The following is a 21,530-nucleotide window of genomic DNA, read 5'->3' on the forward strand; positions in this document are numbered from 1 at the left end:
TACAGGCATGCATGGTCACACCCAGCTGTTTACGAGGGTACTTGGGAATGGAACCCAGTCTTAGGTCCTCTCGGTCCCTCATGCTTGCGGCAAGTGCTCTTTACCCAGCACCTACTACACTTCTTTCTTTAACTGACCACTAGGTGGTGGTAGCCAGTGGCCTGATATCAGTTCCAGAACTGCTCCCTTAATATCCCAACCCAAGCCCTCTTCAACCCAGACTGAAAAACAAGACAATAATTTGTTGAGGGTTGGAGAGATGGCCCAGCACTTAAGGCATTTGCTTGTAAAGTCTAAAGGCCCAGGTTCAATTCTAAGTATCCACATAAAGCCAGACACATAGAGTGGCACATGTGTCAGGAGTTCCTTTGCAGTGGCAAGATGCTCTGCCTCTCTCTCTCTACTTACAAATCAATAAATAAAATATTTAAAAAATTTTGGGGCTGGAGAGATGGCCAAGTGATTAAGGTGTTGCCAGCAAAGCCCAATGATCTGGGTTCGATTCCCCAATATCTACATAAAGCCAGATGCACAAAGTGGTACATGCATCTGGAGTCTGTTTGCAGCAGCTGGAAGCCCTGGCATGCCCATTTTCGCTGTTTCTCTCTGCTTGCAAATAAACAAATAAAAATATTTTAAAAAGCCAGGTGTGGTGGCCTTTAATCCCAGAACTTGGGAGGCAGAGGTAGGAGGATCACCATGAGTTTGAGGCCACCCTGAGACTACATAGTTAATTCCAGGTCAGCCTGACCCAAAGTGAGACCCTACCTCGAAAAACCAAAATAAATAAATAAAGGAAGAAAAATAAAATAAAATAATTAATTTGTGGACTGGAGAAATGGCTTAGCACTTAAGGTGCTTTCCAGCAAAGCTGAAGGACCCAGGTTCAACTCCCCAGCACCCATGTAAAACCAGATGCACAAGGTGGTGAATGTATCTGGGGTTTGTTTGCAGTGGCTAAGAGGCCCTGGCACATCTATTCTCTCTCTCTCTCAAATAAATAAATTAAATATTAAATAATGTGTTGAAGGAAGATATTCTTTTCCTATACCAACTTTTTTTTTTTTTTCAGTACTGGGAATTGAACCCAAGGTCTTCCATATGCCAGGCAAGTGCTGTACCAATGAGCTACATCCTGTCTACCACACCAACTTCTTCTTTTCAGTCTATTGCCATTCTTGGTATCTTGATGAACTTCAGAAAATTCCTACTTGATTTTTTACTATGTTGGTTATAATTCTAGCCCAAGGATTTAAAGATGGATGTGTTATAAGAGGAGGAAAGAGAAGACACTGGGAAAGTGGGATTGAGTGATGAGTACTGTAGGAAAACCACAGGGAGGGGGAGGGGTTCATGGGCATTTCCCGTTCCCTTATGCGGCACACACACCCAGTCCTAATACCTTGCCAACTCCCCTCCCCAGTAAAGCGCTGGGGGGATACAAAGAAAATAATTCTGCCCTCAAGGAATTTATGGTATGGTGGTAGACACAGAGCCTATGAAAGTGTTAAGTCTGGATATTGCAGCTGTGTAGAGTACAAATTGAGGTGTTTTTAAATATAAATTTATTTATTTATTTATTTGAGAGAGAGAGAGAGAGAAAGTGGAGTGGAAGGATGGGAAGTTGGAGACTGGCAAGTTTACTTTTTACCTTTATTTATTTATTTGACAGGGAGAGAGAGAGAAAAAGAAAGAGAGAGAGAGAATGGGCACCCCAGGGCCTCCAGCCACTGCAAACGAACTCCAGATGCTTGTACCTCCTTGTGCTCACGTGGGTCCTGGGGAATCAAACCTGGGTCCTTTGGCTTTGCAGGCAAGTACCTTAACTGCTAAGGGATCTCTCCAGCCCCCCACCCCCTTTTTGAGGTAAGTGTCACTCTAGCCTAGGCTGACATGGAACTCACTCTGTAGTCTCAGGGTGGCCTCACTGTGCTCCTCCTACCTCTGCCTCCCAAGTGCTGGGATCAAAGGGGTGCACCACCACACCCAGCTTACTTTTTGCCTTCTTGTACTCTGAGTTGTTAATCACTGAGTACTACCATTTTTTGTACTGCAAAGTTAATAAAAATAAATACACACCCATATTCAGGAGATAGTAAGGGCTGGGAGTTAGAAGTGAGACACAAATGTCGCTATGTAATATGCTGGCTAAGGTCAGATTTTGGTAGGCCATGACTGAGAGAAAAGTTCACATTTGATTCAGTTGTGTTGATTTTCCATTATTTAGGTTATAATTCTAGCCCAAACATTTGACATTTGAAGATGGAAGAAACTTTTTTTTTTTTTTAATGAGGTAGGGTTCTCACTCACTCTAGTTCAGGCTGACCTGGAATTCACTATGTTGTCTCAGGCTGGCCTCGAACTCCCTGCAATCCTTTTACCTCTGCCTCCTGAGTGCTGGGATTAAAGCTGTGGGCCACCACACCTGGGTAACTTTTTTTTTTTTTTGAGGCAGGATTTCATTCTAGCACAGGCTGACTTGGTCCTTTCTCTGTAGCCCAGGCTCAGGGCAATCCTACCTGTCTCCTAAGTATTGGGAGTATAGGCATGAGCCACCATGCCTGATTTTTTTCCATGAATCCCAAGCTGTCCTTGAACTTGCTATGAGCCACAGAAGATCCTACTGCCTTTACCTCTCTCAAGTTTTGGTGTTAAAGACAAGTGCCCCCAGACCTGGCATGAGGTGCTGAGACTCTAATCCAGGACTTCTTGCATGCAAGGCAAATTCCACTGTGCTACAACCCTGGCCCCTACAAGAAGCTTGAGAGAAGTATAAAGAAAGAGAAGACACTGAGGTCAAAAAGGATTAAATAACGAGTGGTGCAGAAGAAATAGACACACCAATAGAAGCGTCTGGATGAGACGCAGGGAAGGTAGAGCTCCAGGAAGATTTATCTGCTGGGGGAGAGAATGCTTCACTGTCGGCTCCAGATGTCTTTTTCCTATCAATGTTGCCTGAGGTCAGCTTCAACCAGATTTCCCTTGGACCACAATATTGAAGGGGACTTGGCAAGGAACCTTATAAAGCATCAGTGAAAACACTTAGTGGATCTTTGCCTGGGCCCAGGCCTGGCACTGTGATAGTCCATGGGGACTGGATAAAAGAGGAGCACCAACTCATCCCTGCTGGGAGAAACCCTATGGCGGTAAACATGGAGGAAATCAGATATATTTCAAAAGGGGCGGGGGGGGGGGGGGGAAGACCGGCTTTAAACACAGACTGGCAAGATTGGGTATAGGAAAGAAAGACTTCGCTAAGAGACTAAAGGCAGGTGGCCATGCCCTTGAGCAAAAAAGCCGAGAGGAAGCTCTGGTTTTGGAAGGTCGGCTCACTGTTGTTAATGGACAAACCCTTACCTCTTTTCTGCCATGAACAGATTACAGAGGGTTGGGGTGGGGGAAGAGCTCGGGTTCTTTCCTTAACAGGGACATCAGGTTGGTGCACCAGCCCCTCATCACTAATGTCCATCTCTGGCAGAGGACGTCGCCTGCTGGGTTTCCTGAACTCTGACTCCAGACAGCCAGAAAGTCAGACACCAAGGGTTACAGCCTTCGAGCTGTGCCCAGAAGGGGGCAGTGGCCGGAAACACATTCACTGGCCCCTGGGAACCGCCCGATGCCTTCTGGACTCCAAGGATCATTCCCGTATGGATCGAGCCCCGGGACAAAGGTCCAGCACAGTAGACACCCCCTTCCAAACAGAGGCCTGCTAGCAAAGCTCCAGAGTCCCTCATTCCAAAATCCTGGTTGCTTGGAATCTAAAATCCTGACTTGGTGGGGAGCCAGTCAGAAGGTATTAAAAAAAAATTAAATTAAAAAAATAAACGCGCCCGACCTCTTGGGGCGAAAGGGGGGGGGTGGCCCTCCTTCAACCCCACCCGCTGGTGAGTCACCTCCCTCCAAACCAGAGTCTGCCCCTCCCGCGCCCGGTGCCAAAGAGCAGGGCGGGGCGGGCACTAAGGTGGGCTCCATCCCCGAGCCTCGGGCGGGCGGACAAGCTCCAGCGTGTCCCCGCGGGTGTCCCTGTTTACTCGGAGCCCCGGAGCGAAGTGGGGGCGGGCCCGGGCGGCCCCTCCCTCACCCCGCCCCCCTCGGCCCGCGGCCCCAATCCCGGTCCTGGTCTTACAAAGTCTCCAAATCAAAGCTCAGCCTTTCTCGTACCTTCCAGGCGGGCTGGCCGCCCCTGCCCCCACCCCAGGCAGGGTGTGTGTGCGTGTGGCGGTGGTAGTGTGTGTTGGGGGGGGGGAGGCACAGTCAGGGTTCCCCGAGGAAATCGGGCCTCCGCCCAGACCTCGGCTCCCGGACCCCCCCACCCCAGAGAGGGCCTGGAATCCTACCGCACGACCCCGAGTTTCAAAGAGGAGCGCTCAGCTTTCCTCGCCCCCTGCCCCATGCCATCCCTCGGCCCCTTCCACTCTCCGCAGCCCTGGGGGAGGCCGGCAGGCAGGCAGGGAGGGAGGTTGGAAGGCGCGGTCTGAGGACAGGGTGCCTGGGGGACTCCGAACCCGCTAGCGGACCCCCGGGCGTGGGGGGACTCCCACTCTCCCATCGCGTCCCCGAACTCCAAAGCCCGGCTTGCCTCGGACTCCCCCTCCCCAGGGCAGCGCGCCAAAGTGGCGCATGCGCACTCGCAGCATTGCCGCGTAGCTGTTTCTCCCCCCCCCCCCGCCACGGTTTTTTTCTTTCCCCGCCCCTTCCCTCCCTCCCTCCCTCCCATCCCTGTCCCCTCCCTCTTCTCCTCCCCCCCCCCCCCCCCCCGCGACACTTCAGTCCGAGGAACAGCAGTGCGAGATTCAGGCCAGTGTACTGTGGAGGCGGAAACGAGGGGAGCCCCCTGAGCTCCATCAGGACCCTTCCAAAGGCACCCCCACCGGGTCCACGCCCCCCACCCCCACCCCGCCTCCTCCCAATTGTGCATTTTTGCAGCCGGAGGCGGCTCTGAGATGGAGCTGTGAGCTTCACCCCGGGAGGAGGGGGGGGGATAGTGGAGCGAGGAGTAAAGCCGGGGGGGTGAAGGGTTCGGATTGGGGGGCTGGGGGTGCACCCGCGTCATCAGGCCCTCACCAAGGGGCACGGATCTGCACCTCTTTGCCCACCCTCCCAGTGCGCTTTGCTGAAGAAAAGAATAAGAATAGAGGAGTGGGGGAGAGGAGGATAAAGGGGGACCCCCCAATTGGGGGGGGCGAGGACGAGAAGGACCAGGACCAGAGGGGTGGGGGCTGCTGCTTGCATCAGCCCACACCATGCTGACCCCGCCGTTGCTACTGCTGCTGCCCCTTTCAGCTCTGGTCACAGCGGCTATCGATGGTGAGTGTGATTCCGTGGTCCCCTTGGACCCCTGGGGGCACCCCCTTCCCAGCCCCCACTCCTGCGTATGGATGGGGAAGGGAGATGCGGGAGGGGGTGCCTTTTGTTATCCCAGTCCAGCTGACACAGCAGCGGCCTGACTGGGGGTGGGGATGGGGTCTGATTTGGGGGATGGGGGCTCAGGACAGATGATGCTTCCGGACCCCCCCCAGCTCAGACAAAGACTAGAGCCCTGGCTAGCATAAAAAGGACTCCCCGTTTTTCTGATCCTGGGATCGATAGGCCTTCTCTTTCTATCTCTGGTCGGGGAGGGCCTCTGCCTCCCCTACATCCTCCACCCCCCCATCTGAATTGTGAAGGAATCCGGATTTGCTATGTACGGCTGCAAAAGGGGGCGGAGGGCCTTTGGAGTGGCCTCTGAAGGATGGAAGGCAGAGCTGGCCGGGGGTGCCCGGCTGGCCAGAGGGCAGGCAGGCCGAGAAGGCTGTGGGTGGGAAGAGGGAGGGCCCCCTGTTTGGGTGTGGAATAGGCCCTGCAGCCCTGGCACGGAGGCCTGGGTCCAAAATCCTGGGCTGCCCGCCTGGGTTCCAAAGTGGGCACTTCTCCCTTGGAGGGCCTCTGTCAGTAGTCAGGGTACAGCAGTGTTGGGGGATGGAGGGGGCCTAGTGAGAAGGAACTGAATCCCTTCTTAATTCCTGATAGCTTTGAGAGGAGAAAAAAACGTCAGATGTCATCCGCTGGGGAAGGGAACTAGAGAATGCCTTGGAATGCTGGCTTGGGGGGGTTCGGAGAGAGTGCTCTGTGACTTCTGACTTGATCTCAGTTTGGACTGGAAGGAGAATTGGAGGTTGGACGGGGATTATGGCTATGCCCCCACACCCTTCAGTAAATGTGTTTAACCTCAACCTTACCCTCATCCGGTTCACACACACTTTGGATACTACAGAGTTAGGCTTGGAATAAAACTGTTCTTTTGGGGAGACAGGGCACCCCACTCCCCCTTTTCTCTGTCAGCTGTTTTTTTCTTCTTGTGAGTCACCAGTTCAAGACTTGCCCAAGCTTTAAGATGGGGTCATGGAGTTAGGTTTGGGCTGGGTCCCTCACTTGAGAAGGGGTGGGGTCTCATTGCTTCTAGTCATCTCTGCCCTCTTACCAGAAGACAAAACAGCCTTACAGCATCATACACCCCTCCTCTGTCTTCTAAGTCTTGCCAGGCTGGGATTGGGAAAGTTTTTCTATGAAACCTGATTATGCATTCCCCTCCCCTCTCTCTAACTTGCATCAATTGGGACGGGAGGGCAAGAGGGTCAAGAAGCAGCGGTGCTCAGGAAAACAGTTTATTTAGTGTCCCTTAGTCATGCCATCCGTGGGATTGTCTGTCTGGGTCCCCCCCCATCCCCCTATTATCTGCCCAAAAGGAGAAAAGAGGCTCTGCTCTGAAAATCCTTCAGACAAGCCTACACAGCCATCCTGTGCTCCTGGATGTCCAACAGCGTCGTCATGTGTTTAGTCTCTTGGTCTAGGCCCTGAGAGGAGAGACGGAAGACTGAGGCAAAGAGATTTGGCAAAAAACATCCGCAAAAGAGAGACCCATTGGGAGACCCATGAAGAGAGGGCAAATGGAAATAGGCAGGAGCAAAGACACTGGAGAGCCAAAGTCGCCAGCCCAGTCAGGAATGGGCTGTAGGAAGCAGCACTCTGAGTAGCCTACAGGGGTCCTAAATGCCACACTAAGTTGATTGATGGTGAGTGGAGGAGGGAGACTGACTTCCCTCCTCGACTGTCTCCTATCCTTCCTTGAAACTTGTAAGTCATCCACCCGTGAATCCCTAGTTCTGCTATCTATGGTACCTGCTGGGGGTATAGCTTAGTGAAAGAATGCTTGTCCTAACACATGAGAGGACCTGGGGCTATTGCTCCAGCAACAAACAAGCCCACCTTCCTCCCCTGGAAAGGGAAGTGTGAGTGCTCTGGGGAATAAGAAAGGAGAATCCTATTCAAAGGTATACTGCCCTCTGGTCCTCTTAGCTAGGCTCTGCAGATGTTGAACTTTGCTTTCTAGAGAAGAAACCTACTGGCTCCGCTCGCTTACCGACTTGGTTCTAGCCTTCATCCCACTCACCTGGGCCTTGCTGCCTTCCCAGCAGATGTAGGGGCATCTCCACCCCCACCCCGCCCCATTCTGCTTTTTCTCTGTGCCTGAAACTATCCCTGGGGTCCCCTTCTCTGTAGGGATGGGGTTGTCACTTTCCCCTGGTGGACACAGTTGAGTATATTTGCAGTTCGGGAAGATGGAAAAGGTGGGATGGAGAATGAGAAGGACCATTGAGGGCCCTGTTGAGATTAGGGGACATTTCATGGTGGAGGAGACTCCGGAGGCAGAACTGGCTCAGAGAAGCAGGCTGACTTCCTCTCTTGCTCCCTAGCCCGCCACACTGCCCCTCATGTATTACCAGTTACTAAAGGTGGACAGTCGAAATGAGTTATGAGGCTGGAATGTTATCCTTCTGCCTCCCTGAGAGAAGATTCTAGACTCCATTCTCCCTGCTCAGACCCAAAGTCTAAACATCTATCCTTACACTCCACTTTCAGTGCAAAGGTATATAGCAAATTCATCAGGGTGTGGGGGGGTGGTATTTTGGGGTTTAGGGTAGCTTCTCAAGATGAGGCTTCTTTCTAGTCCTCTGCCCATCCCCCGCCCCCCCATCGCTGGGCCTCCCCAGCATGTCACCCAGGGCCTTGCCCAGAGTAAAATCTTTCCCAACTCCACTCCTTTCCCGACCCCTTCCTGGGCTGAAGTGTAGCTCAGTGGCAGAGCACACGTCTTCCATGCTGGAGGCTCCGGTTAAGCAGTGAGCCTTTGCTTACCTTTGGGAAGCCCTTCCTCACGACTTACTCCTCCTGCGGTCAGTCTCTGCCCTATGCGTCAGAACTCCAGTCCCAGGACTCATCCTCGGGATCCTCTCTACTTTCTGGACTTCCCGCTCTGTCTGCCTGTGGTCTAGTTGGCCGCCCTTGGGGTCTGGGGCAGTCGCGTTGGGACTGTGCAAGGGTCCTTGAGTTGGTGGTTCCTTAGGAGTGCCAGGGAACCTGGTTCCCGCCTCCTACGTGCTATCCCAGATTTCAGCCTGGTGAGCTGAGCGGGATCCTGTGTTGTTTGGAGAAGGAAGCAGTTGGCTCTGGAGTGTTTCCGGTGCTGTGGCCTCAGGCATTAGCAGGAAGCTTCTCTGAGGAGCTGCTGAGGGGTACAGGAGAGAGGCATTGGCCCATCTTGTTCCAGTGAGATGAGTCTCCTAGGCCTGGCTTCCTTGACTGAAGAGCTCAACTTCCTTATCCCCACCTCCCGCTCCCTAACAACCCTGCGGAAGGCAGCAGACTGTAATATGGTCTCCCTTGGGTCCGATGCTGGTGTGGGCACTCTGTTTCCCCAAGCCAGAATATATGACGCCTCCAACCCTACCTACTCTGTGTCTCAGCAGGGTAGGACAGCTGTGTCACCTTCTTGGCACCCTCAGGGCTGAGCCCCCTTCCTGTCTTTTCTGCCTGCCTGCTTTCCTGTTCTGTCATTGGTATGTGTTGGATGGGGCTTCCAGAACCTCTGTCTCTGGCCCTCTTGGCTCACTTCTTTTATTTGCTCATCCCTTGTGGCATTTTCAGCCTTGGTTCTGTCCTTGGTCAACTGTTTTACTTCCTTCTGCTTGTCTCCCTTTACCTCCATGCAGGGCCCCTGGTGTTCTGAAAGCCACCTGGAGGGACATCTCTCCAGGGAGTTTCTACCTGCCCCCTCGCCTGCCTTAGCTTTTTAAATTTTTATTTATTTATTTATTTATTTTTAGGTAGGGTCTCTCTGTAGCCCAGGCTGACCTGGAATTCACTCTAGTCTCAGGGCGGCCTTGAAGTCACAATGATCCTCCTACCTCTGCCTCCTGAGTGCTGGGATTAAAGGCATGTGCCACCACGCCTGGCTCGCCTGCCTTATGATTCTGGAGTCATTCTTCTTCTCCCTAGCCAGACCCAAACTTGTCTTTTTTGGCAGTGAACTATCATCCCTCTCCATTTTCCTTCAGTTTTTTCCTCTTCTTCGCCCTTCACTAATTTTGGGAATGGCTTTTAGAAGAATGTTTCTGGAACAAAAAAAATGAAACAAACAAACAAAAAGCTTGATACCCCTTGTGGACTAAGAAGGTATTTCAGAAGGGAAGGAGGGAGGTTAGACTGCTGGCCGAACTTCCTCCTAGCCAGAGTGTGAGAATGAGGGAAAGATGTGGGGAGTAGGTCAGAAGCGGCCGGCTTCTACTGCTGGCGAGCAGAGGCCTTGTGAGGCCGGGGGAGGGCTTATACCAGCCTCAGCCTTGAGAGAGAGAGATGCTGACCTCTGCAGGCATTCGAGGGGGTCTGGATTTTATTTGTGGGGAATGGAAAAGACGATAGGGAGGTCACAGGTCAGGCTAATGTCCTGCTGAGTCAGTATTGACTCAGGATGGAAGGGGAGACCCTTCTTTTTCCCTGGTGGTCCAAGCCACCCTGTCTGTCCATCTGTCCAGGCCACAAAGCAGAGGCCCAGACTCAGGAATGACAAAAATGTGTCTGAACCTCACTGAGCTGCGGGGAAGGAGCCACTGGGTAACACCCAAAATACATAAAATTTGGGGAAAGCTCTCAGTTGGGTCTGGAAGGCCTTTGCTGCCCCAACCCCATATGCTTGAGAACTCAGACTCCTGCAGGCGCTGCCCCTCAGGCCCTGGGTTCTTTGGCTCCTCTGGTTCGTTAGGTTTACCGTGTGGCTTCCCTTAAAACCATCCACCTACCTATCAAAGGGTACCCATCTCTTCCTCTGCTCGGTCTCCACTTGCTATTCCTGCCTTGTTGTCCTTTAGGAAGAACATCAGAGGTTCTCAGGGGGTGTTGAAGCATATGCCCCCCCTCCTCTGGAGAAGACTTCTTCCAGGCCTGGGGTTTTCTGTCTTCCTCTTGTCTCTGGCAAGGCATGCTGGCCTCCTGCCCCACCCCACCCCAAGGTCCCAGAGTGGGACAGAGGAAGACAGCCAAGGCTCAAGCCAGGCAGTGGGGTCTGTGTTGTGTCTGGACGCACACCCAACCCCACACCTCCTGCCCTGGCTCCAGCTTGGTGGCCCTGGGGGCCATGGCTGGGCTGGGTGCCTGGACTGGGGGGGGGGGGGTGGAGAGCAGGGTGTTGGCCAAGTTAGCATGGCGGTCACATTCATCTCCAGGCAAAGCTGAGAACAGACAGCCCCTGTGTCCTGGTGTTCCTCCTGCAACTCGCTCACTCTCCTTCCTCGCTACTCCTACATCCTTCTCCTTCCTGTCTCAGCCCTCTTCTGTCCCTTCTTGTCCCTTTCCTTCACACCCTCCTTCTCTCTGAAGGGCCCCGAAAGCCACCTCCCCATAATTGCCCTCCGCTTCCCAGTGCCAGAGGACCAGCATTCCTGACTCTTCTTCTGGGAGGCCTCATCTGAAAGATGGGGATTTCGCAGGCAAGCATCTCACAGGGCCAGCATGGCTCTGTGGCTGGCACCCAGTGTCCACATTAAAGGGTGTTCACGTCCATCTTAAGAAAGCACTATTTCTCACAGAGTTAGGAGGCCAGTAATTGATTTCTATCCTAGGATAATACTGTACCCCATCTGAACTGCAGGCCACCAAAAAAAAGGGGGGTTTCTGAGTTTTGAGTTCAGATGCAAAAAACTCAGCTAAGGGCAGTGGGGTTGGCTTGGCCTTTGAGCAGATTATAAATGCCCTCCCCTCCTCCCTCCCAGCTGAGAGGAAGCTTCCTTTGGCTATGGAGACTGCCCCAAAGTAGACTATGTGTTTCTTTCTCCCCCTCTTCCCCTGAAGGAAATCAAAGACAGGCCTCAGCTTTCTCACTGGAGATTCCTGGGGCTCTTTCCACCATCTTTGGTAGGAAATTCTTTCACTTATCTCTCACTCATCGTTGCACTGCTTTTGCTGTCCTGGGAGGCCTGAACCCTGAACTGGGTCCCTCTGCCCCTGGGCCTGAGGAGACGCTGCTATGGGACAGGGGCTGAGCCCTCCTCTTCCTTTTCTTGCCCCATCCCCCACTCCCCTTCCCTCTGCTAGAAGCACATCTGGTTTGTGAATCTCTCTCATTCCAGCTTTCGGAGTTTGCCAGCTGCTGTTTCCTCTGTCGAGTTCAGGCCAAAAATGGGGGTGGGGGACAGTGAGGGAACTATGCGAGGGCCAAAGGAGGGGTCGGTGGCTGGGACATAGGATGGAGGGAAGGTTAGTGTGACCAGCCAGCGACCTCAGGCCTTGGCCATCCATTCTGCCCTGAGGAAGAGTGGGGCATAGACTTAGCCCCAGGTGGAGAAGTGTCCCCGGGCTGGGGGTGGCACAGGGGTCTATTTCTGAGCTCCAAACATCCCATCTGCCCGAGTTCCACTGCAGGGCCCTCTCCCTGCTCAGCCGGCCTGGCCTGGCTGGCCAGGGGAAGCGATGGTCTCCAGCATGCTAACTAGGCTGGCCGGCTGTTTCCCCGGGAAGACCTCACAGCTGGCCCAGTGGGGCAATGAACTCAGCATTATCCACCTCCTCAAGGGGCCTTTATTCCCGGCTTAGGGTTGGGGGGGGCGGGAGGGGGACTCCGGTGGGGGGGCCTGGCCAGGCCATCCTTGATGTGTTTCCTGAACTCAGCTCTGGTTCTGGCCAAGGGCCTGGTGCAGTGCCTTCTGCCAGAGACGGGGGTAAGGGAGAGAGGGCATCTCAGTGTGGCCATCGTACTCCCTCCTCAGGGTCCTGACACACTTTCCTGACCCTGCATCTCAGCCCCACATTTGAGTCAGCTCTGTACAGCCACCTCACTCCCCGGGGAACTGTGGCTCCTGAGTGGCCAGAGAACTTCTCATCCATCTTTGGCCCCATGGCACTTAGTGCAGAGCCGGCCTCCAGGGCACGCCAGGGGCATAGAAATGGCCTTGGACACGGGCCAAGGAAAAGGTGATGAAAAACTGAGAGACAGGAGCCCTGCCCTGAGTTGGGGGTGAAAGACCCCCCCCCTCCCATGGAGGGCATGACTAAAGACAGGAACTGCTCCCGAACAGCACTCCGTGGTGTGGAGATGGGTGTGGACTGCACTCATTAAGAACCTAGAGTCAGCTAAACTGGGCTGAGTCCTGGTTTTGTCACTTGCCAGCTGTGTGACCCCAGGCAAGTCTGGCCCAGTTTCCTCTTCTGTGAAATTGTGGTATTAGTACTCCCTACTTTGTCATCCTGTGGAGAAGTCTAGATAAGGTGACACATGGAAGGAACTGCCTTACCACGGTTCCCAGCACGTAGGGAGCCCGCAGCGTGTTAGCTGCCCCGCTACCTCCTTTCTGGGGATGAGGGAAGAGTGTGGGGTGGGAGGGTGGGGAGGGAGGTCTGGTGGGGGGTGAAAGTAGGATCAGGGGGTCCCAGATGTAGTAATTCCACAGGTTGGCTGGACTTGAAGTAGCTCCTCCAGGTTATGCTAGCCGGTCCCTTGCTCCTGCTCTGTAACCCTATCATCCCAAGTAGTCTTTTGGGCCCTCTTATCTGAGGATATCTCCAGAAAGTTCTCTTGAGTTAGTGCAACCAGCAGGAGAGGGCTGTGGCTTTAGAGAGGAAGTGGAAGCCGAGCTCTCTGCCCTGTCCTTTCTTGTCCCACCTGGCCCTGCCCTGCTGTCCCCTGTGCGGGCCGTCTCCAAGCCACACTGTATGCCAAGGGTGCCCTCACAGTTCCCATGTGGGGGCCTGGTGCTAAGGGGCTGGGGCGCAGCTGGGGCAATGGTTCAAGGGACCAAGAATGTCCAAGAGGGTAGAGAAGCAGAGAGGTTAGAAAAGGCCAGCTACGGGCTGCCAGTGGGTGCAGGAGAAAGATGAAAACATCGCAAAGGCCTCAGTGTAGCCCCATCATTGTTAGAAAGGCTGGGGTGCTAATGTCTGATCAGGTAACAAGGGCTGTGACCCCCAGAGGGGGAAGGGAACACTAGAGTGAAGCCTAGAGGATTTGGGTATGGACAGGAAGGCCCTCTTAGACCTTTCCCCTCCTCTGCCCCAGATACACAGTATGGAGGACTGGTGCTGGGGAAGGAAGGAGTCCTGCAGATCTTCAGGGCCCCAGAGTTGGCCTCCATTATTCCTTTACACTCTCCTTTTCTTGCCTTACCCTTAGCCCCTAAAACTTGCAGCCCCAAGCAGTTTGCCTGCAGAGACCAAGTCACCTGTATCTCAAAGGGGTGGCGGTGTGATGGTGAGAGGGACTGCCCAGATGGCTCTGATGAGGTCCCTGAGATCTGTAAGTACCTCTTCTGGGTCCCACTTCTCCAACCCTTGGCTTATCCCTTGCCTTTGCGGGATGCTTGGGATAAGGACAGCTGCTCTCTAGCCTGGCGTGGACCTTGCTCTCTGACCGTGTTTGTCCCTAGTACAGCTAAAACTGCCCTCTCCCTCTTCTCCAACGCACCGGGCATGGTACCTGGTGTGTGTAGCCATGGCACACTGGATTTTTCCCTTGGTTGTCCCAAACCTACTGGGGACAATATACTCTGGGCTGCTGCTTTGCTGGAAGCAAATGGCTCAGCTGCCTTCTCCTTCCAGCACTTTCCTCCTCTTCCCAGCTTTCAGCCTCCCGGGCCTTGATGAATGGCCTTCACATACTGCCAGGTACCCTTCCATCCCAGGCCAAAGGCCACCGCTCTTGCTCAGCCTCTGCACCAGAAGCCCCACCCCTGTGCACTTCCCGCCACCCCCGCTTTCCCCTGCCCCCAATAAGTGGTGTAATCAGAGACAGCTGTTTAAACTGGGAGAAAGGTCCCCGCCCAGCCTGCACCCTGCCAGTGGGTGTGTGGGGAGGGGGGAGAGTAAAGGACTTGTTGGTAGGACCCCAGAGTCCTGGGCAGCTGGCAAAGTCCTGGGCCCTCAGTCTTCAGCACTCCCCTGCTTGGCCCATCGTGGCCAGGGTCAAGGTCGCCCTGCATTCCCAGGTCTGTCCATTTCCCAGGTTTCATCATGCTCGCCTCCCGTCCTCTGTCCTCTCCCCCACCCCCACCCATAATTATCAAGGGTAATTTTAGGGCAGAAAGGGAGCCACCAGTTTTTCTCTGCCTCACCCCCACTTCCCTGGAAGGGTGGGAGCCATTATATTGGGCCCAGAGCCTCTTCTTGTCTGACACCACCTCAGATCTCGTGTTCCTGCCCCTGTGCCTGGGTGTTGGCAGGAGAGACGGTCAAGCAGAGAGGCCGCTCATTCCCCACTCTCTGCTTCATCTTCCTGCAGTTTGATACAAGCTGCATCTTACATAGATCTCCATTCTGTTCACACTCATGCATGCTCCTGGGCCCATGATGGCCACACATAGACCCAGCTGGCACCAACTCACCCACAAGGCGAGGGCACTGATAGGTTTGCACAGCCCATGTCTAGGTGCCCAAAAGTGCTTCCAGAAACACAAAGTGCACTCAGACAGGTGCCCCGACACGTGCGTTGGTAGAGGCGCCCACAGACCCAGACAGAAATACCCACACCCAGCACCCTTATTAAGGACCACTGTCCACCCCCATGCGCCCCTCCCTGTTTATGCGAGCCCTGCACGCTCACACTAGCAACGTTGCCCGCTTGCATCCTGTCTGCTGGGACCGGTGGCAGTGGTCTTGCCATCTCATCCCTCCTCTTGGTAACTGTGGAAGATGCCAAGACTGTGGAAGCTGGATATTGCCAGTGGGCCACAATTTTTGACCCTTCCCAAACCATTCCATCAGGTTGCTGCTCTGTGTTGGAAGCATAGAGTAGTACTAGCCAGTAGAAATCTATTGTGTAAGCCACATATGTATTTCTGAACTTTTCTAGTAGGTACATTTATAAAAAGAAACAATCAAAATTAATTTGAATAATTTATTTTCTCTGATGTGCCCTGAATATTATTTTAATATTAGCCTTATGAAATTATTAGAGCTATTTTGTCTCTTCTTTTGGTGCAGAGTCTTCAAAGCCAATGTGTACTTTATGTGTCCCTGTGCCCAGTTTTAACTAGTTCTCAATAGCCACGTATGGCTGGTGTTGTGTATGAGTTGGTACACCTCTAAGTGATTTGGCACCTCTCTCATTATCCAGCTCTGTGTCTTGGGGGCCATGGAAGTTTTTTTTTTTTTTTTTTAATCATTTGAGCTCTCTGCCTTTGGCTCATCCAAACCTTTCACTTCTGACTTCTGTCTGTCACCTGAATGTAGAATGTTAAAGCATGGAGGTGTGAAAGCATGGAACATTTGGAGAGTAGACGCTTGGCTGACAGCTTAGTTTTTCCCTCCACCTGGCTGTTTGCAGATGTGTAGCTCCTGCTGGGAGTGGTGGAGCAGAGCTGATCAGGGATGTCCAACCTTTTGACACTGCAACATGGTGCTGTCATCTACAAAGGTGTTGGGCCACATGCACTGCTGTCCTAGGGCATGTGTGGCCCCTAGGCCATGGCTTGAGCAGGCCTGCTAGGTGGAAGGATCTAACCAGCTCCTAAGACCTCTTGAGAGCTAAAATACGCAGGGGTCTGAAACTGCAGTCTTGATTTATCCCCCACCCGTCAGGGAAGAGTTGACCAGATAGCCACCTTAGGCAGCTTGGTCATGCCAACCATTCTGTTTGTCTTCAGGTCCGGAGAGTAAGACCCAGCGATGCCGACCTAATGAGCACAATTGCCTGGGCACTGAGCTGTGTATTCCCATGTCTCGCCTCTGCAATGGGATCCAAGACTGTGTGGATGGCTCAGATGAGGGTGCCCACTGCCGTGGTAAGAACTCATACTTTCCTGTCCCAGGAGGATGCGTGAGCTCTCAGCTCAACATCTGGTGGGATGGGAGGCCCTCCATGCAAGGGTCATTCTTGTGTTTTAGTGGGGCTGACACCTTGTCCTGCGCCCCACCCCCGTCCTGACTTGCCATCAGATGCAGGTGAAATAGGTGGGCTTGGAGAGTGATCAAAACAGTCCTGTGGGCCTTAGCATGGGCCTGACTGGGCACTTCCCTCTGGCTGCAGGGCTTAGACAAGTCACTCCCTCTCTTCAGACCCAAGTTTCTCATCTGTTAAAGGAGAAGTCAAGTGTTTTTGTTGTTGTTGTTTTTGTTTTTTAATTTTTGGTTTTTCGAGGTAGGGTCTCACTATAGTCCAGGCTGACCTGGAATTCACTATGTAGTCCGAGGCTGGCCTTGAACTCACAGGGATCCTCCTACCTCTGCCTCCCAAGTGCTGGGATTAAAGGCTTGTGCCACCATACCCAGCTCTAAGGCTTTGTTTTGTTTTTTAATTAAAAAATTATTTACTTGCAAGGGAAGAGAGAGAGAGGGAGGGAGAGAGGGAATGAATGGGTGTGCCAGGGCCTCTTGCCACTGCAAAACAAAACAACACAAACAAAAAATCTCGACCTTGTGTGGGGACTAGGGAATCAAACCCAGGATGCTAAACTTTGGAAGCAAGTGCTTTTAACTGCTGAGCCATCTCCCCAGCTCAGAAGAGAGAGAGAGAGAGAGAGAATGAGAATATGAGCGTGCCAGCGCTCTTGCCTCTGCAAATGGATACCAGATACTTGCACCACTTTCTGTGTCTGGCTAACTTGGGTGGCTTGAGATTGAACCTGGGCCAGAAGGCTTTGTAAGCAAGTGCCTGTAACCACTGAGCAATCTTCTCAGCCCCGAGAGTCATGTTTTTATACTCCTGGATTTTTATTAATGTGGTCCTTTCTTCAAAAGGTTTCCTGTGTGACTACCGAGTATGAATACAGGAACAGAAAACTGTGGTTGCCCCTGAACCTAGTGAGCTAGGGCTTTGTTCAGTGCCCTTGCCATAGCCGTGGAAGGCACCCCCCCCCCCCCAGGAACTGCAGATCTTGGAGGGGCCTCAAAGCTACTTTGGTTCTTCCTTCTCTGAGAGCATTCTCGTACATTCTCAGAAGTGATTGATGGGAAGGCCATTCTGTCTGAGGAGAGAACACTGAGGTGACAAGTCGGACTTCTCACCCGAGGCTCAGGTCACTAGCCCTGCAGTCTTCCCCCAAGGCCAGCTGGAAAGTCCGGTTGGCTGCAAGCACTTTGGGAGTAATCCGTGATAGAGACAAAGCCCCAGGTCTGGCTGTTGAGGAAATACCGACCTCTCTCTTCTGTCCCGGGGCCTGGGCCTGAAGCAGGTAGCCCTTGAGAAAGACCTTGAGGCAAGACCCTCGTGGAGGGATCGGGAGCGGGTCTTGTACCGTACGCATGTTAGAAAACATTTGCCTATGGGAGGAGACACATCTGGATCCTCTCGCTGGGACACGTAATGCGGATCAGAGAGCTGGTGGAGGAATTTTCTCCTTTCTTTTGGAAGCTCCTAGGGTGGGATGCAGAAAGAAGGTTTAGGGACTGACTTCCATTACCCTTCTGAGTGGATGATGTACACCCATATTTCATTCCTTCTGAAATACCTTCTAGTTTTGGAAACGACACAGAACCTCAGAAACCTAGGCTTGGGACCTTCTCGGATACTCAAGGAGATGGACTTTCTCACTACCCCTTTCCCCCACCATCCAGAGGGAAATTCTTCTGTAGGTTTTCTACAACAGGCAGTGTTCTCCCCGCCCCCAGGGAAAGGCTGGATCGGCAGCGCATTTGGGCTCTTGGGTAAAAGTAGGGGCAGAAAGAATAACTGGGTCCAGCCCCCGAGCCCAGCTCTTCCTGGCAGGCTTAGTCCCTTAAACGCCTTAGCACCGCAGCGGCTCTCTCCTAGCGGGGGTGGTGGGGTGTGTGTGAGGCGGCTGGACAAAGGGGTCTTTGTGGCAGAGTCGCCTGGCCCCACGCAAGGCCTTAATTGGGTCGCTGGTCTGGGGGGGCAACTGCTCTCCCACCTCTCCCCCCCTCCTGTCTCACTCCCTCTGTCTTCCCTGTGGAAGTGGGTCAGTGGCAGGAGAAAGATTAGAAAAGGATCCCCAGGGAACCAGTTTTGCTCCTCCTCCTTTTCCTCCACCTGGATGTTGGGCCTTTTCTCTAAGGGCCCCTAGGGCTCAAGGGATGAGTTGGAGGAGGGCTTCTAGGCCAGCGCTGGGGACCGGAGAGATTTCATGCCTGCGCTTCACTATCAGGTGAAGCCGACGTTGTTACGCTGTCTGAGTACAAGAAGGGTGCATGAAAGGAATAAGATTCATTGTCCCCCTCCTGTTGATCCCAACAAAGTACTAGGATCCCTCTTACGGGACACAGGTGACCCTGAAAGGCAGAGCAGGGAGAGGTGGCTACGTGACCTTGGGCTTCGGTAGCCTTTCTCGCAAAGTGTCACACTTGCTTCCTGAGACCCTCTCTTGGACACCACAGCTCTTCCTTCAAAGCAGTTCCTGAAGGGTGACTGGAGATGGAGGAAGGTTTCTGTCTAGGAGTGGCCTCGGGTCTGGAGACCTGACCGTGTGTCTCTCCTGCCTTTATGCAGAGCTCCTAGTCAACTGCTCTCGGCTGGGCTGCCAGCACAACTGTGTCCCCACACCCAGTGGGCCCACCTGCTACTGCAACAACAGCTTTCAGCTGCAGGCAGACGGCAAGACCTGCAAAGGTATGTGAACATGGATGCATGTGCATGCTGGGGTGGGCTGCGGTGGGCCGCGGGGAGAGGCTAGGAAGGCTCAGCTTGGAAGAAATAGTCCAGGGCATGGCATGGCTGTGAGTCAGTCCTAACCATTTGCTTCCACCAAACCTTTAAAATGTTGTCTTAAACTGGGCATGGTGGCACATGCCTTCAATCCCAGCACAGGTAGGATCGTCGTGAGTTCAAGGCCATCATGAAACTACATAGTGAGTTCCAGGTCAGCCTGGGCTAGTGTAAAAGCCTACCTCAAGAAAACAGAAACAAAAACAAAAAGTTGTGGGGCTGGAGAGATGGCTTGGTGGTTAAGCACTTGTCTATGAAGCCTAAAGACTCCGGTTCAAGGCTCGATTCCCCAGTACCCATGTAGGCCAGATGCACAAGGTGGTGCATGCATCTGGAGTTCCTTTGCAGTGGCTGGAGGTCCTAATGTGCCCGTTTTCTCTCTCTTTCTCTATCACTCTCAAATAAAAGTAATAGCAACAAAAAAGTCTTTAAAAAAAGGGCGGGGGGAACCAAAACAAAAAAGAGGCCAAGTGTGGTGCATGCCTGTAATTCCACACTTGGAAAGTGGAGGCAGGAGGATCAGGAGATAAAAGTCATCCTCAAAAAAAAAAAAAAAAAAAAAGTCATCCTCAGCTATATAGTGAGTTCGAATCCAGCCTAGGACACATGCCTTAAGACACACACACACACACACACACACACACACACATGCACGCATTATCTTAAACCAGGCATGGTGGTGCATACCTTTAATCCCAGTAGTTGAGAGGCCTCAGAGGTAGGAGGATCACCGTGAGTTCAAGGCCACTCTGACCTGAGACTACATAGGTCAGCCTGGGCTAGAATGAGATCCTACCTCAAAAAGAATTGTCTTAAAATTATAGATTGCATGAGAATTTTGTTGCAAAAAAATAAATAAAGCATTAGCCAAGCATGGTGATTCATGCCTAATTGCAGCACTTGATAGACTGAGCAGCCAGATTGCTACGAGTTCTGAGGCCCTGTCTCAAAACATTAAAAATAAATACGCAGGGCTGGAGAGATGCTTAGCAGTGAAGGAACTTGCCTGCAAAGCCAAAAGGACCCAGGTTCAGTTCCCCAGGACCCACATAAGCCAGATGCACAAAGTGGTGCACACGTCTGGAGTTCTTCTGCAGCGGCTGAAGGCCCTGGTGCACCCATCCTCTCGTTCTCTCCCTCCCTCTCTCTCAAATAAGTAAAAATAAATATTTAAAAATAAACAAATAACAAACATGGCTGGACATGGTGTCTTTAATTTCAGCTCTTGGGAGACAGAAGTTAGGATGGTTATCGTGAGCTCCAGGTCAGCATGGGCTGGAGTGAGACCCTATCTCAAACAACAACAAGAGGTTAAAAGCAAAGTTTTCCTTGACAGCTTCTCTTTGATTCTGTTCCTTTTCCATTCTCTGGAAGTCAAATCTGCTATCAGTGCATTCTCTGCAGTCTCTTGTGAATTTGTGTACATGCACTCACTGAAAATCTAATTGGAACTATTGTTTATGTGTCTTTTTTTTGCATAAATAGTACCATTCTGTAGGTATTGTTTACCATGTTTTTCACTCCTCAGTATGTTCTGGAGGTTTTTCTCATGTCAATATGTAGAGATCTACCTCATTCTTTTAAAAACCGCTGTGACGTATAACTATTACCACAGTTTACTTGGCCATTCCCCTATTGATGAGTAAGATGTTCCCAATTTTTCTCTGTCACAAACAATGCAAACTTTGTTTTAAGTTTGCCTCCCTTGAGCCTTTGCACAAATACTACCTTCTCAGTGAAGCATTCCTTGACCTCTCTAAAATCACTCTCCTAACACACATTTTCTGAACTTTTTTTTTTTTTTTTTTTGTCTCGAGATAGGGTTTCATTGCAGCTCAGGATGACCTGGAATTCATTATGTAGTCTGGGGGTGCCTCGAACTCATGGAGATCCTCCTACCTCTGCTTCCCAAGTGCTGGGATTAAAGGCGTGCGCCACCACACCCGGCATAGAGCTTTTTTTTTTTTCAAAGTAGGGTCTCACTCTAGCCCGGGCTGACCTGGAATTCACTATGTAGTCTCAAGGTGGCCTTGAACTCTTGGTGATCCTCCTACCTCTGCCTCCCAAGTGCTGGGATTAAAGGCATGTGCCACCACACCCAGCTGTTTGTTTTTTGAGACAGGGTTCATGCAAGTCCAAGAGGCCTGGAACTCACTCTGTAGCCCAGGTTGGCCTTCTAACTCATGAGGCTCCTCTTACCTCAGCCTTCCATGTGCTAGGATTATAAGCATGAGCCATCACATCTGGCTTTTAGTATTTCATGTATTATCAGAATATATGTTTCGTGAGGATAGCAGTGTGAGTCTGTTTTCAAATCTATTGGTGTATCTTTATACTTGGCACATAGTAGGTACTCCAGAAATATTTTCTGAATGAGTGACATTTCACAGGATGAGGAGAGTAGATTCTAAGACTGGACTTGCAGGGCAAAAGATGTACACATTTTGTATGTGTAATCAGTTCTTCCAAACTGTCCTTCAAAGTAGCTGTACAGATGGACACCTCGAGAGGCTGGGGTCTCAGGACACCCACACTTCTGCCCTTGTGGCACTGGAAATGATCCCACTCCTTT

The 21,530-nt window shown here is 52.2% G+C and overlaps 1 protein-coding gene across 3 annotated transcripts in view; it reads left to right on the forward strand.

The window, feature by feature from the left end:
• The first annotated feature begins 5,036 nt into the window (after positions 1-5,036).
• Positions 5,037-21,530, forward strand: part of Lrp1 (LDL receptor related protein 1) — a 98,653-nt gene continuing 82,159 nt past the window's right edge. For 2 of the 3 annotated variants that reach the window (XM_045151431.1, XM_004650000.2), the window contains exons 1-4: positions 5,037-5,307; positions 13,478-13,600; positions 15,945-16,082; positions 18,743-18,862. In XM_045151431.1, coding sequence (XP_045007366.1) covers positions 5,244-5,307; positions 13,478-13,600; positions 15,945-16,082; positions 18,743-18,862 — 445 coding nt within the window. In that variant the 5' untranslated portion in view covers positions 5,037-5,243. The remainder of the gene's footprint in view (positions 5,308-13,477; positions 13,601-15,944; positions 16,083-18,742; positions 18,863-21,530) is intronic. The other variant, XM_045151432.1, reaches the window with a different exon arrangement.

The sequence above is a fragment of the Jaculus jaculus genome, chromosome 6 (assembly GCF_020740685.1).
Source record: "Jaculus jaculus isolate mJacJac1 chromosome 6, mJacJac1.mat.Y.cur, whole genome shotgun sequence".
NCBI classification, from domain to species: Eukaryota; Metazoa; Chordata; class Mammalia; order Rodentia; family Dipodidae; genus Jaculus; species Jaculus jaculus.